We start from the raw sequence: 12,740 nt of genomic DNA, 5'->3' as shown, positions 1-12,740 counted from the left end.
CCATCACCCAGGTCTACAACCACCCCACGAATTGGAGAGCTAGAGGAATCCAAGTATCCAAACTCAGAGACCTTAGCGGCGCCTCATGGGAGCAGACCACCTGCTCGATCGTTTCACATACCCCTTGTTTAAACATGTCAACCATTGTGATGTCACAACTAACCACGACGTGTTTCTTTCTTAGGACCACCCCAAGGACGTAGAGTTCCTCAAAACACTCATCCAAAACTACACTCAGATGCAACACATTTTCTCCTTTGGGTTGGCAACCGACAAGCATGCCATGGGTTTCGGTGAGCTGCTCGGTTCGCCCATGCCTGACTATCCAGACACCCAGGAGTCAGAGACCATCGTCCTGATGAGGGTTTTGAGCACGTTCATATGCTTGATAGGAAGAGGAAGAGGGGCAGCTTGATGGAAGACGAGTTGAGCGTCTTCAGCAGCATGACTGAGTCCGTCAAGGAGGTGGCAACCGCCAGAAGGGAGAGAAAGTCAATCGACGTCCATCCTGACCTCTACACCGTCGTCATGGACCAAGGTGGCTTCAGCCCAGAGGCGATGGTTGCTTTGAGCCACCTGCTGGACAACAGGGCTCATGGTGTTGGGTTTGTTGCCATTGCAGACGCCCATAGGGTACTCTTGCTTAGGACATGACTGGGTTGCTTACTACTACTAGTGTTGTTTCTGATGGTGGTGAGTGCATGCATGATCCTCTAAGGCGACGACAATGACGACGAATATTTTGTGATAGATAGGGCTTGAAAACTCTGACCTCTACACCGTCGTCATGGACCAAGGTGGCTTCAGCCCAGAGGCGATGGCTGCTTTGAGCCACCTGCTGGACAACAGGGCCCATGGTGTTGGGTTTGTTGCCATTGCAGACGCCCATAGGGTGCTCTTGCTCAGGACATGACTGGGTAAGCACTACTAGTAGTGTTGTTTCTGATGGTGGTGAGTGCATGCATGATCCTCTACGGTGACAACAATGACGACGAATATTTTGTGATAGATAGGGCTTGAAAATCATTGATGGTCTATGTATTTTAAGGAGGTAGTATATACTGACCCCTCAGGTTGATGACGAGCTTGCGGTGGTAGGATTACATCCTCTTGTGGATGTGATGGTAGGATAACACCATAGTAGTGATAAGATGAACTTGTTAAACAGATCACGCATGCTTTCTTATGTTGCATGCTCCATTGCATGTTGCTTGAGTGTTTAAGAGAAGGCGGGCAGCAAAGGATGCTTCCTCCAAGGTCATGGTCAAGAAGACATCCCAGTGGTGAAGTTGCCAAGTCGGATTGACAACTTGGGTTGAAGAACTCATCCAATTCATCGCGATTGCAGTGTTGTTTCATTGATGTGATCGGTGTGATCGTGTACAAGGTATAGCTGGTAAGCTCATCATATAGAGTACAATGGAACCACACCTCATCATTGCATGTATGCATCCAAACACCGTGTAGTTGCATCAACCCGGTGGACACCAAACGCCATGTCAAAACTGCTCGCCTAGATGCGGGCAACCAGACAAAGTGTAGATGATGTTTTCTTTTTCCTGTTTTTTTCTCAACCAGACCCAACTAAGATATACACATACAATACAGGCAAAATCGTTGCGAGCAACCAAACGAGTCAAAAGTATCATCAACAGCATGCTGGAGAAGAGTAATGTGGGATATGCTAGCTTGCGATATGCACGTAGGTAAAATAATTGAATACGTGGGCACTCAGCTTTATACATATACACCAGTTTAGTGCTCCGCTCCACTTTTCTGGAACCAATAGTGACCTTAGTTACACCATGACAAAATTATTTCATCACGCTGCATACAATTGTTGCTTATATTTCACAAAAAGGGTCCTGTATGAAGAATGTCAAGAGGAAGAAAACACTGAAAACCCACTCATCACTTCCTTCTTAAAAGTGTTTCAATTCGACTGGTCAAAATAAGTTGGCTCTTTCTAATGCAGCAAGTCTTTGGCCTCAAGTCCTAAATTGGGTGGGTCAGCGGAGAGAAGTGGAATGAGAAATGCTCACCATTCAAGTTGGCAGTGGGCTATTTGAGCTATTTCTCTGGTCATAAATTTCTTCAACCTCTCATCCATCATAATGTGGGGCCATCCATCTCCGCCACGATCTCCGTATATGGAAAATGTGATGCTCTGCGAAAGCCCAATTTGCTCCAAAGGCAAACTATGTACATTACCTCCATAAACTGTACATCAGCATGTGTGATTGCAGAATGTCCTGATAACAAATACAATATTCAGTCTTCTGCTGTATGAAGACGTCAAATAAACGTAAAATTAAGCAGAAATGGCCTCTTGGGGCAGACAAGGACAAAAACAGAACATACGCAATCCAATATCACCAAGTATTTCTAGTTGTGGCGAATCCAAATTGCAGATATCACACAGATATATGGCAAAGCAGGTGCTTAATGATGTCAACTAATGGGCTCTGAAGGCTCATTAGTCACCCAAGTTGCTGGTGAAAACAGAAACAACTAATCAAGTCTCAACTCTCAAGGCTCCCAAGAAGTTACAAGAAACCATGATCACCCTTCACTGCTGGGTACTTTCTTGTATTCAGTGATTTGAATAACAAAGAACACCACGAATCATGATACCTGCGTCAGGTAGACACCGACATGAGCAGCGACTGATTCCTTCACTGGATAGGGCAGTGGTGCAAGTGAGTGGGCCATTTCTACAGATTCAAGTGCAAATAAACACACCCTACACCTGTCAGCGTGCCCCTGGCTCAGGTTCCACCCCTTGTAAGGATCACAAACCTTGGGGATCAGGATCTATAGTCTAGTATTGATTGAGTTCGAGTTACAGGTCTGCAGCGGACATCTATAGGCTCATGACAATCGACAAATCCACTGACAGAACATCAATTATAGGAACATGGCCTTGTACAAATTACGAGGATACTGCATGTTGGGGTGACTAATGTAGAGCAAAAAAGTCCACCTGGGGATGGAAAAGGGTCCCAGGCATCTGCCAGGGGTGAGTCCCTGTCCTGGGTTCCCACAGATCAACCGGACAATTGATTCTGTACAAAGGACCTCCCAGGTAGTCTTTTCGGAGTGTCCTTCCCGTCAGATGGCAACTGACTGAAAGCTTGTGATCATGTGGTCTCTGGGAACACAACGATTCTTGGACTGAGGGCACAGCTAGACAGTTCCTCCAACAAGCACCAACCAGTCAAGAAGAGCTAGTCGAACACTGTGTAATCAATGCCACAGCAGCTACTTATATAAGCATAATGGGCTAGCAAGGCCCCATTCCATCACCAGGCAAGCACCTAAAGGGCTGACTCTGCTGACAACGTTACGTGGAGTGCATTCAACTATCAGCAACATCAGTCTGCCAGCACATCTCTCTATTTAAGAACCTGTACTTGTGCTAAAATAAGGATCAAACATGATCGGATTCTCAGGTAACAGCTAAAGTAATTTATTCTTCACAAAGCAAAAAAGACAAGCGCAACACCATACAATAATCATGTTTTCGCTGAGCTATCTATCAATCTTCAATGCTCAGACCAACCAGAATAGACCAAATACCCTTTTTCTCAAAACAAGCGAAAACAACCAAACACAGCCTTGACTAAAAGCAAGGAGGCCATAGTAAAATCATGGTGGCTGCCTATAAAGAAGTAAGCTTCAATAGCAACTCACTCAAAAAGCAGTTATATTTATCTTAGCCAAATAGGCATAAAAAATTTATGCACTTGTTTTGGCTTTGGCTCTGTGTTTTACCCTATGACTCAGCACAATTTGCCTTCACAAAGACATTCAGCTGATAAGATTTTGTCCAATTTAATACTAATTGACTCACACAAAGATTACGCCACATTTAGAATGAAAAGTAATTTACACGCATAAGATCGTCAAAGCCAACACAAACCACTTTTGAATGAACAATTAACAATATTGAGCAAGTGCAACAAGACGCAACAGTAAAGGACATGATCGTTATCATTAATTTACAATGGTAATTGTATAGTAAACCAAGATGAGATGAAATTCACTTCACCTTGAAGTGCGACTCTTCAAATGAAACTAGTCAGGAAGACTCAACCGCCTAAAGAATTCAAAAAGATGGAGATTTGATGTCCAGTAGAAGAAAGCTATCACGGGACCATCTCTGATGAACTACAAATCGCAGAAAGGAAATCTGTTCAAAACAAGTAATGGATAATAATATGCAAACAAATATGTACTTTGTATGAATGATTTCACCTTTCCATCTAGTATCAAAAGCTCGCCGTCAACCCATCGAGGATTTTTGAAACCAGCATCTGCAATTCTCCTTTGCCCCTTATACCTAGCAACCTGTGTCATAGCGTAACATAAGATGAGCAGTTTGATGATGAAAAGGTAAAAGCATTATCCTCTCACAGAAAATACCACTCCAAGTTCTCTAGGGATGACCCCCTTATGAGGAAGCTGATAGTGTTTGCCAACTTTCGCACGGAAGACAACCTGGGATGCAAATAAGATCAAATAGGATTGAGTTAGTAATGGTATCATTACAGAAGAAAATAGAATATCTACTTACGAGTGGACATATATTGATTGCTAAGAAAATTAACTACCATATGTCGACTTCTACAACCTCCATGCTGTTAATATCCACGCCAGCACTTAATTTGAATTTGTGTAGATCATTTTATTATGTGTGGCAATACCACTGTTCAAGAAGGCGCTATTAGGCGCTCGCCTAGGCGCGCTTAAGCGCTGGGCGTTGGCATAGCGCCTCGCTTTGGCCCTAGGCGCTAAAAAAAGCGGCCGGCGAGGTCCTCCGGCGAGAAATCAGCCTCTCCGGCGAGGAATCAGCTTTCTGAGGTGAGAAATCAGTCTCCCCGGCGAGGATTCGACCTCCCCTGCGAGGATTCATCCTCGCCGACGAGGGATTCAACTGCCCCGACGACAAATCGAGCTTCTCCGGCGAGGGATTGAGCTTCTCCGGCGAGGGATCGAGCTTCTCCGACAAGGGACAGAGGAAGAGGGAGGGAGGCAGCCTCGTGCAACGAGACAGAAAGGACGAGGGGGGGAGGCGGCGTGAGGAGGAAACCTAAATTTCCTATCGACTGCAGCAGACGAGAGCTTTTAATAGGAGGATATGAAGATGGGCCTATGGTTTAGTGGGCTAGCCCAGCCCATCTAGCTTATTTCTTCACGTTACAGTACTAACGCCTAATTGCGCCTAATTTTGCCTAATCACGCCTAAGCTAGAAAAGCGCAAGTAGGTGCCCAAACGCATAATTAGCGCCTAGCGCTTTTTTGAACTTTGGGCAATACTCAATTATTATCAGTGCTTATCAGTCAAATATTGCATAACTATTTCAACATCATCAAATATGCATCATCGTAAAACTGAAATAACCATCTCCAAGATCAGAATAATTTGAGCAAGGATGACATCAGCAGGAATTAAGGTGTCTTAATCAGCTCTAGTAATCAAACTCTCAATTACTCTACATGACCACATAAATATGAGAGGTCCCACAATGCAACTAAGAAACATAGCAAGGGGATTCGACATGAAAAATTCAGAGTATGGGTGTGCAACTCCAAATATTGAGTATGGTACCCCTAAGAATGTTCTGTAAAACAAAAGGTATTCCACAATTATCCAAGAATGTGCAATGCATGAAAACCCACACTTCTTACCAGAGAGAACTAGTAAATGCGAAAATTAAACATCAATGTACCCAAAAAATAATGCATTTCCATTGCAAATGGGAAGGACATAAATCAAAGCATAATACCTGACCCGCTGGCACAAGATTGTCCCCAGTCAATTTTGCAGCTTCGACATACTCATAAAACTTAAGATCCGAGTGCTCCTCAGATGAATCATCCTCCTGCCATTGACCGAATTTCCGTTGTAAACTAAGAACTTCTGAGTCAAACCCAGATGCAGTCTCATATAGACCTGCCAAGAAGTACCTTTTCAGCCAATACCAGTAAAAGAGAAACGGCAGATAATGATATCATGAAAAGCTAAGTTGAAGAAATGATTAGGAACGTACCACTAAGAGGATCTGAAGAGATGGGCATCTGAATACGGCTGAAGTGGGTAACTCCATATAGTTTTGGTTGAACCTTATTATTAAGTTGCTTAATACCAAGTTGTAGTATCTGCAGCAGATAAGCTGAGGTGAAAAAAAAAATCTTTCTTAATGTGACTTGGGAACGCTATTAGAAAATACATGCCCAGTATAAATATATATTTTAGGGCTTAATGAATTAGTTGATATGTTTGTCTTCAAATACTTTGAGGAAAAAAAACAAAAGCCGTACAAAAACAATTCATAGTGTGTTCATGTCAAAAGGTGCTCGACAGAGATAACTACTTTACTTAACAACCAATAGCTGACTTCAAAAGGCAGATGTTATATGTATTGTGCAGATTTATTTATTTTTTGAATCGATGCACTTTATCATCAAGACAAAAGGTGGTGCATTTTACAAAATGTAGTTCACCAATTTGCTAGAAATTTATAAAAAGCACAGTTTGATGTTTTACCAGTTTGTGCAGATTAGCAACATTTAAAGAAAAACTTAAATAGCATAGAAAGTCCATGGTAAATAGTAGATTATTTGTTCCAAAGCTATTGCAAAACAGCTCAGCGTTGCAATATTTACCGGTAGTTTCCTATTGCCCCCAGACAACTTTACACGATCAAACTTGAGATCACCATCCTGCTCAGTGGTACGGAAGCCAACTCGTTTCCTTGGAATGTGTTGAGCCTTTTCTGCAGCTGGCTTGTTACTGGATTGTTCAGTATAGAAGGTAAATGAAAAGCGGTCTCTCTTGTCTAATTTAGCTGGCATGCGTTCAAAAGTTTTAGGTGAGGACTGCGAAGCAAAATCCTTATCATTGTCAACTTCAATTCCAATCGATAACAATGCTTCAATATCACTTTCCTCACCAGACTCGTCATTATTCTCTTCTGCAGAAATTGTTCCTGCTTCTTCATTGTTATCTTCATCACCAATATCTTGTGAAGATTCATTTCCGATATCAGCTTCATCATTGTCATCATCTTCCTCTGAAATCTGGTCAAATATTTTAATTATATAGTCCTGGTTGATGTTTTCCATAGGCGCTACCTTCAAAATTTTGATCCTGGGAATTGGAGTTGAATCATTTGACAAGTTTTTCAAACCAGCTGGACCAGCAGCAACATCACTATCATCGCTATTTTGATCGTCCATGTTTATGCCTTCATCGTGTTCCTCGTGTTTAGCGCCTAAGGAACTGCTAGATATGTTTATATTGTTAAAATCTAGTTTTCCACTCAACATATTTCGCAACTGGTCTGAATCACTGACATCTGGTTTCAGATGCACTGCCTGGAATAAAAGCTTTATTTTGTTAGAAAATGAGCATGACTACAAAAACTAAGGCTCGCAAATTGTTAGATAGCAATTGTTGTAAGCTTACAGTTTTATACCAAAACTAGGTCAGATCAGGTCTAGGAATATTGTCATAGCACAGGACAGCTACACTTGCCAGATACCATATAAATACCAAAGTTCAATATCAACATGTATGGACTAGTGGCCATAAGAAAATTAATAAGCAGCTACGCTGAAAAGGCCATTAACTCAAACTTATAAAGGATGCATATAAAAAGCCTTGCAACCATATAACAATATCTATGGAAGTCGAAAAATGGTATTTCATGTGCATCAGAAAAATACCAGTGCTTGGATGGACTACAACTACATAACTCGAAGATGCATATAAAAAATTATAATGTCTATCAGTACTGGCATCATGATACTCTATAATGATATTGTCATATCAAAAGACAAAGGATGCAATGGTGAGTTTACATGAGCATGAGCAAACACGGTAACTTGGCATTCTACTTATGCAATTTGTGATGAGTGGGAATGAGAAAAAAAATTCCTGTTGATTATTAATTTTACTCGCTTTGAAGTGTCAGTCAGCATACCTGCAGGTTGTATCCTCCATTTGCCTCTGCAAAATAAATTTCGAATATAGGGTAACCATGGCCATCTGAAGCCAGCTGCCTGAACATGTGCGGGAGAGAGTTAAAACCTAAGACTATTTTAGCAAATAAAACACATGTGATACTGATTCATTTCATGGAAAGCCCATTCCATAATAATATGATGAATATTTATTCATTTCTTTATTGCCCCAGAGGGTCCCACCCTGGTGGGACCCAGAGAACTAATGGATATTGCTGTTTCTTTCATGTGGTAAAATAACAATGTCATTCTTAAGAATCCAAGTTCTGTTTCATCAATGGAAAATCACGATTTAACCCAGTTTCTTCACCATAAGCTTACTGATTTGAGTGATTTCACTACCATGTTTTCTATCACCTCAACATCTTAACACATTAATTCAATCAGAAACAAGCATACTCCACTCCTAATTTGGTCTCATTTCTCTAGTAGTAACACTCACGACCAAAAATTCCCACTAACATGCAGTCATTCTGTAATGGCATAGGCGCCTTCAGAGTGAACACCCTGGAGTAGCTAACCCACCCTATCACTGGGATTTTCTTTTCCATCTCTTTCTCAAAACAACATTAATAGTAATAACAAAACTAAGAACTCAAGTCATCCATAAACATGACGCATGTATCGAAAGTGCACCTAGAAAATGATTGATCAAAGAAAATATACACAACTTGCAATATAGGACAAGCAAACTTTGTAGTTTCGACATACCAAACATGAACTTTTGAGTGACAATAATACATAACCAGAAAAGGCAATACCTGATATCATAACTTTTTGCCACGTATCGACCATGTTCAGCGCTTATACGGATTATAAGACCATATGGATCAGACAAACTTCCAGAAATCCCAGACCACCATCCCAACTGCATATGCTCTAAAGGATCAGGTAATGGCATTCTTTTGCGCATGTGAAAAAGATACAAAAAGTAGAAAGGATATCCATAAACTAGAGTACAAGGGCTAACAGAAAGTTGGGCCATTTTACAAGGCTATATTTTTATAACACGTGCAAATACTCTTCTTCTCTTCTCATGTGCATTCCAGTTTCCAAAACAAGAGATTCGGGCTTATTAGTTGGTAGCCTGCCACATGACTTTATCCTGCCTGAACTTTAAGCTGCTAGGCTACAGTTATGGCCTTGTGGGACATAATCGCCATGCATAAAGCACAGTGCTAACAGTAGAATCTACTAGAAAAGCCACAATGGGGGTACGCCACAATGGGGGTACTAACTAAGATGGATAACATGATTACCCTCTTTTAATCCCTTTGTTCAAGAATGCATGGTGTTTTGCTCATGGTCTAGGCAACTGTCTGATATGTGGCATGTGTTTATAGCTAGTGGGCATGTGATGTCATACTATACCATACCTCTTCAGCTTAACTTGGGCTTAATCCAGACTTAACTAAAATGGTACTCCGCATGTGATACTGCATGTTACATATTTCATAGCTGCTAATTTGTAGCCATAGTCTAACAACACAAAAATTAACAGACTGTTGAGCCTTTGTGTTACTAACCAGTCCTGCACCAGCGTGGTCTCTAATATAAGCTGCATCCACATAGCGCTCCTCTTCTATGGCCCTCTGTAAGAGTTAAAACATTAGATAAACGGTGCTCAATTATCAAATTAATATCATACTATCAATCTGCTCCTGGTATCATGAATCAAATCAGTTACTCTACTTGAAAGCATTCAGATTGGTTCCTCTTATCTACAGCATAGTTATGGAAACTGGACATATAGATGGCTCGGTCAGGCTCCCAGTTCATGGTCCCTGGTTGGATCACCGGAGCAGAACTAGTACATGATGAATTGAAGTTATGCACAAAACCCAGAAGGCAAGTTTGCAATTGCTCCATTGTTCAGGACATGGGCTCAAACCACCATCACTTCATCTTTCGTTTCATTATCAAACAATTTATTCCTCCAAGCAGATGCAACAGTTGCCAATTTCTAGACAGCTGAGTGAAAGAATTCCTGCTCAGCCTTGTTGCCGCTGGTTCATAACGGCCCAATAGCACAAGTTACAAAATTGAACAGCCTGTCACATCCAGTTGTAACAAAACTGATATGAAACAGTGACTGGTGAAAGTTAGTCACTGTTACCAGTGGCATTTCAACACCTGACATGGTCTGATATTGCTGATTAAGATGGGGAATGTAAATACAATAGGTGAGAGAAATTTTCGGTGAGAGTATGCCTTGATGGCCCCCATAAATTGGGTTATCTCAGTTATTAGATAAGTTATTAGCTACTGTTTCCATCCAAAGCAGTAAACATGCCAGACATTCATCCTCATGTAGCATAGGACTATTTCACTAGCTATTGACAGGCATCTAACTAGGATATTTTAAAGTAATAATAAAGGAAACAGACATCGCAAGCGAACTAAAATGATCAAAGGTGCCATTTATCATTAACTATACACAGACAAAAGAGCAGATATTTCTGATTTCTTACATGTAACTCAGATATTGCTCTGCCGACAGTATCATTTCTTGATGTAGCAGCAATAGCTAACTTCAGTTTGTGGGCACTCCTATAGTCTTCTCTACACACAGCAGTGCGGAGTTGTAGCTGAAACACAATACACTGCCATCAGGAAATTTGCAATTTGGTAGAAGTAAACGATTAAGAGGAAAAATATCTTGACAAAAAACACAATATGCACATGGTATATCAGCAATGCGCAAAGAATTAAGTTACGCCCAATATTGCCCATACATTTTTTAATTAGTCATATACAGATATGACACAACCAGCACTCAATGGTTCCAAACAACTCCAGATACAAAAAAACTGGCACACCTAATGAAAAACAATTTTAAAAACATCGAACATCATATAAAATTGCAAATAAGCTCCTGGCTCTTCTTTATGTTGCCATGAAGCTTAGTAGTGTGATTTCAGAAAGGTAGTCCAAACTGTAACTCATATATGATCATTGCTTCTACCGTAACTTGTAGTCCCAGCTCTACAATAAGAGCATAGGTGTTCTATCAGTCTAAACCACGGTATGATGCATGTTTTGTAAATCTATTAGATCACTGAGCTTATCAACGGTATGATGCATGCTTTGTGAATCTATTAGACCATTAGGCCTATCAACGGTATGATGCATGCTTTGTGAATCAATTAGACCATTAGGCAACGGTATGATGCATGCTTTGTGAATCTATTAGACCACTGAGCCTATTAACAAAATCGTATACGCATTGCAAACCTTCAATACAAATGTTGACACGGTATCTCCCACATGTTGTTGGCATGGTAAGTTGGTAACAGATGGCATAGGCCATAAATGGAACATGTTATGGTGCTAAGCCCAAGATATAGCCTACCATCAATGGATTGATCTAACACAACATTAGTAATTTCAACACACGAAAGAATTTTGGCAACTACTCCCTCCGTCCCATAATGTAAGACGTTTTTTGACACTAGTGTAGTGTCAAAAAACGTCTTATATTATGGGACGGAGGGAGTAATTCACATTGATACTAGAGAGAAAAAAATGCGTCGCTCCAAAGAAGCCAGTTTAAGTTTCAGCCTGGCTTCAGTAGTGCTTCAGCTCCCTAAGGAGTAACTTTCCTCGGAACAGTTAATCGCCATCAATTAAGCTTATCGAGTATCCGCATTACGTAAATTTCTTCAGAACCTAACTCCTTCATGCTACTAGTTCCTACGATAAGGCAAGTATAGATGGTCTGGCAGAAGAAAGGGGAAATGTGGAATTTGGGCACGGTCCATGGAGACATTTGTAAACGCTCCATGTTCGTAACCACATGTTAATGAAAAATCAATAACGGTGCGTTTTGTGCAAGCCTCATCCATATTCACAAGTAGTCACTGATCAGTGAGAAAAATCAATAACGGTGCGTTTTGTGCAAGCCTCATCCATATTCACAAGTAGTCACTGATCAGTGAGAAAAATCAACCTGCAGTTCATCAACAAGGCGCTCGCTCTCCTGGATGAGGGCGAAGTGCTGCTTCCACCTCTCCCAGCTCCACTTCCCTTCTTCCTGCACCACGTCCACCTCCTCACCGTCTTCCTCCACTCCTTGCCCTCGCTCCTCCAGTTCGTGAGAACTCTCCGCTCCCGTCGCGAGACCCGCCTCCTTCGAGGGGTGTGCCGAGGGCCAGTAATTCCCGACGTACTCGCTCCACCGCCGCACGGCGCCCTGGAAGGCGTCGTGGAAGAGAGCATCCCAGCCTCGGCGTCGGTCGCCGCCGGGGTCCGCGCCGGGGCTGCGCGCGCTGCACCGGAACACCGAGGCGGCGTCGGAGGCGCGGCGAGTTGGCGCGGCGCCCGCCAGGCGGCGGACGCGGAGGAGCCGCTGGCCGCGGTGCGCAGCGAGGAATCGGCTAGGGTTGGGGTCCAGCTGCCGCGAGGACGAGTACGAGGAGGGGAAGGAGGCGGCCGTAGCGGCCAGCGGCGCGCGGGGCGCGGTGTAGACGGACGCCATGGAGGCGGAGTCAGCACGGCCGCGGAGATGGAAGCCGCCGCGCGACGCACCGGACGAATCGTGCTCGTGCGCTCGTGGCGCGTGGTCGGCTTTGTGTTGTCTCCTTTCCTGTGGATTGGGTCGAGGGCGGGCGTAACTGATAAGACTTTCGCGGGGAGCAGACGAACCTCGTGGGGGCCGAACATGACGGGTGGGGGGCGCCCGGTAGGGCTGGGCATTCGGTTTATATGGTTAA

General features: G+C 42.6%; 1 protein-coding gene across 1 annotated transcript; it reads right to left on the bottom strand.

Annotated features, from left to right (window-relative positions):
* Positions 1-1,697: 1,697 nt before the first annotated feature.
* Positions 1,698-12,684, bottom strand: LOC123121972 (protein EXECUTER 1, chloroplastic). The gene is made up of 12 exons (XM_044542079.1): positions 11,978-12,684; positions 10,500-10,616; positions 9,555-9,620; positions 8,790-8,896; positions 7,989-8,067; positions 6,670-7,380; positions 6,054-6,162; positions 5,790-5,956; positions 4,426-4,500; positions 4,258-4,350; positions 4,052-4,170; positions 1,698-2,252 (listed from the first exon to the last, which is right to left on the bottom strand). Exons 1-11 carry the CDS (start codon positions 12,503-12,505, stop codon positions 4,078-4,080), a joined length of 2,145 nt encoding a protein of 714 aa, XP_044398014.1. The 5' UTR covers positions 12,506-12,684; the 3' UTR covers positions 1,698-2,252; positions 4,052-4,077.
* Between the last annotated feature and the right edge of the window lie 56 nt (positions 12,685-12,740).

Source organism: Triticum aestivum, chromosome 1B (genome assembly GCF_018294505.1).
Source record: "Triticum aestivum cultivar Chinese Spring chromosome 1B, IWGSC CS RefSeq v2.1, whole genome shotgun sequence".
Taxonomy (NCBI): Eukaryota; Viridiplantae; Streptophyta; class Magnoliopsida; order Poales; family Poaceae; genus Triticum; species Triticum aestivum.
This window is presented reverse-complemented; position numbering and strand designations above follow the sequence as displayed.

Bases quoted from the DNA above. Each gene is read 5' to 3' on its own strand.
- LOC123121972 (XM_044542079.1), bottom strand. From the start codon at position 12,505: ATGGCGTCCGTCTACACCGCGCCCCGCGCGCCGCTGGCCGCTACGGCC. The intron at 4,501-5,789 runs GTATTATGCTTT...TTTGCATCCCAG, and splicing joins ATCTTGTGCCAGCGGGTCAG to GTTGTCTTCCGTGCGAAAGT. The intron at 4,351-4,425 runs GTATTTTCTGTG...GCTATGACACAG, and splicing joins TCCCTAGAGAACTTGGAGTG to GTTGCTAGGTATAAGGGGCA.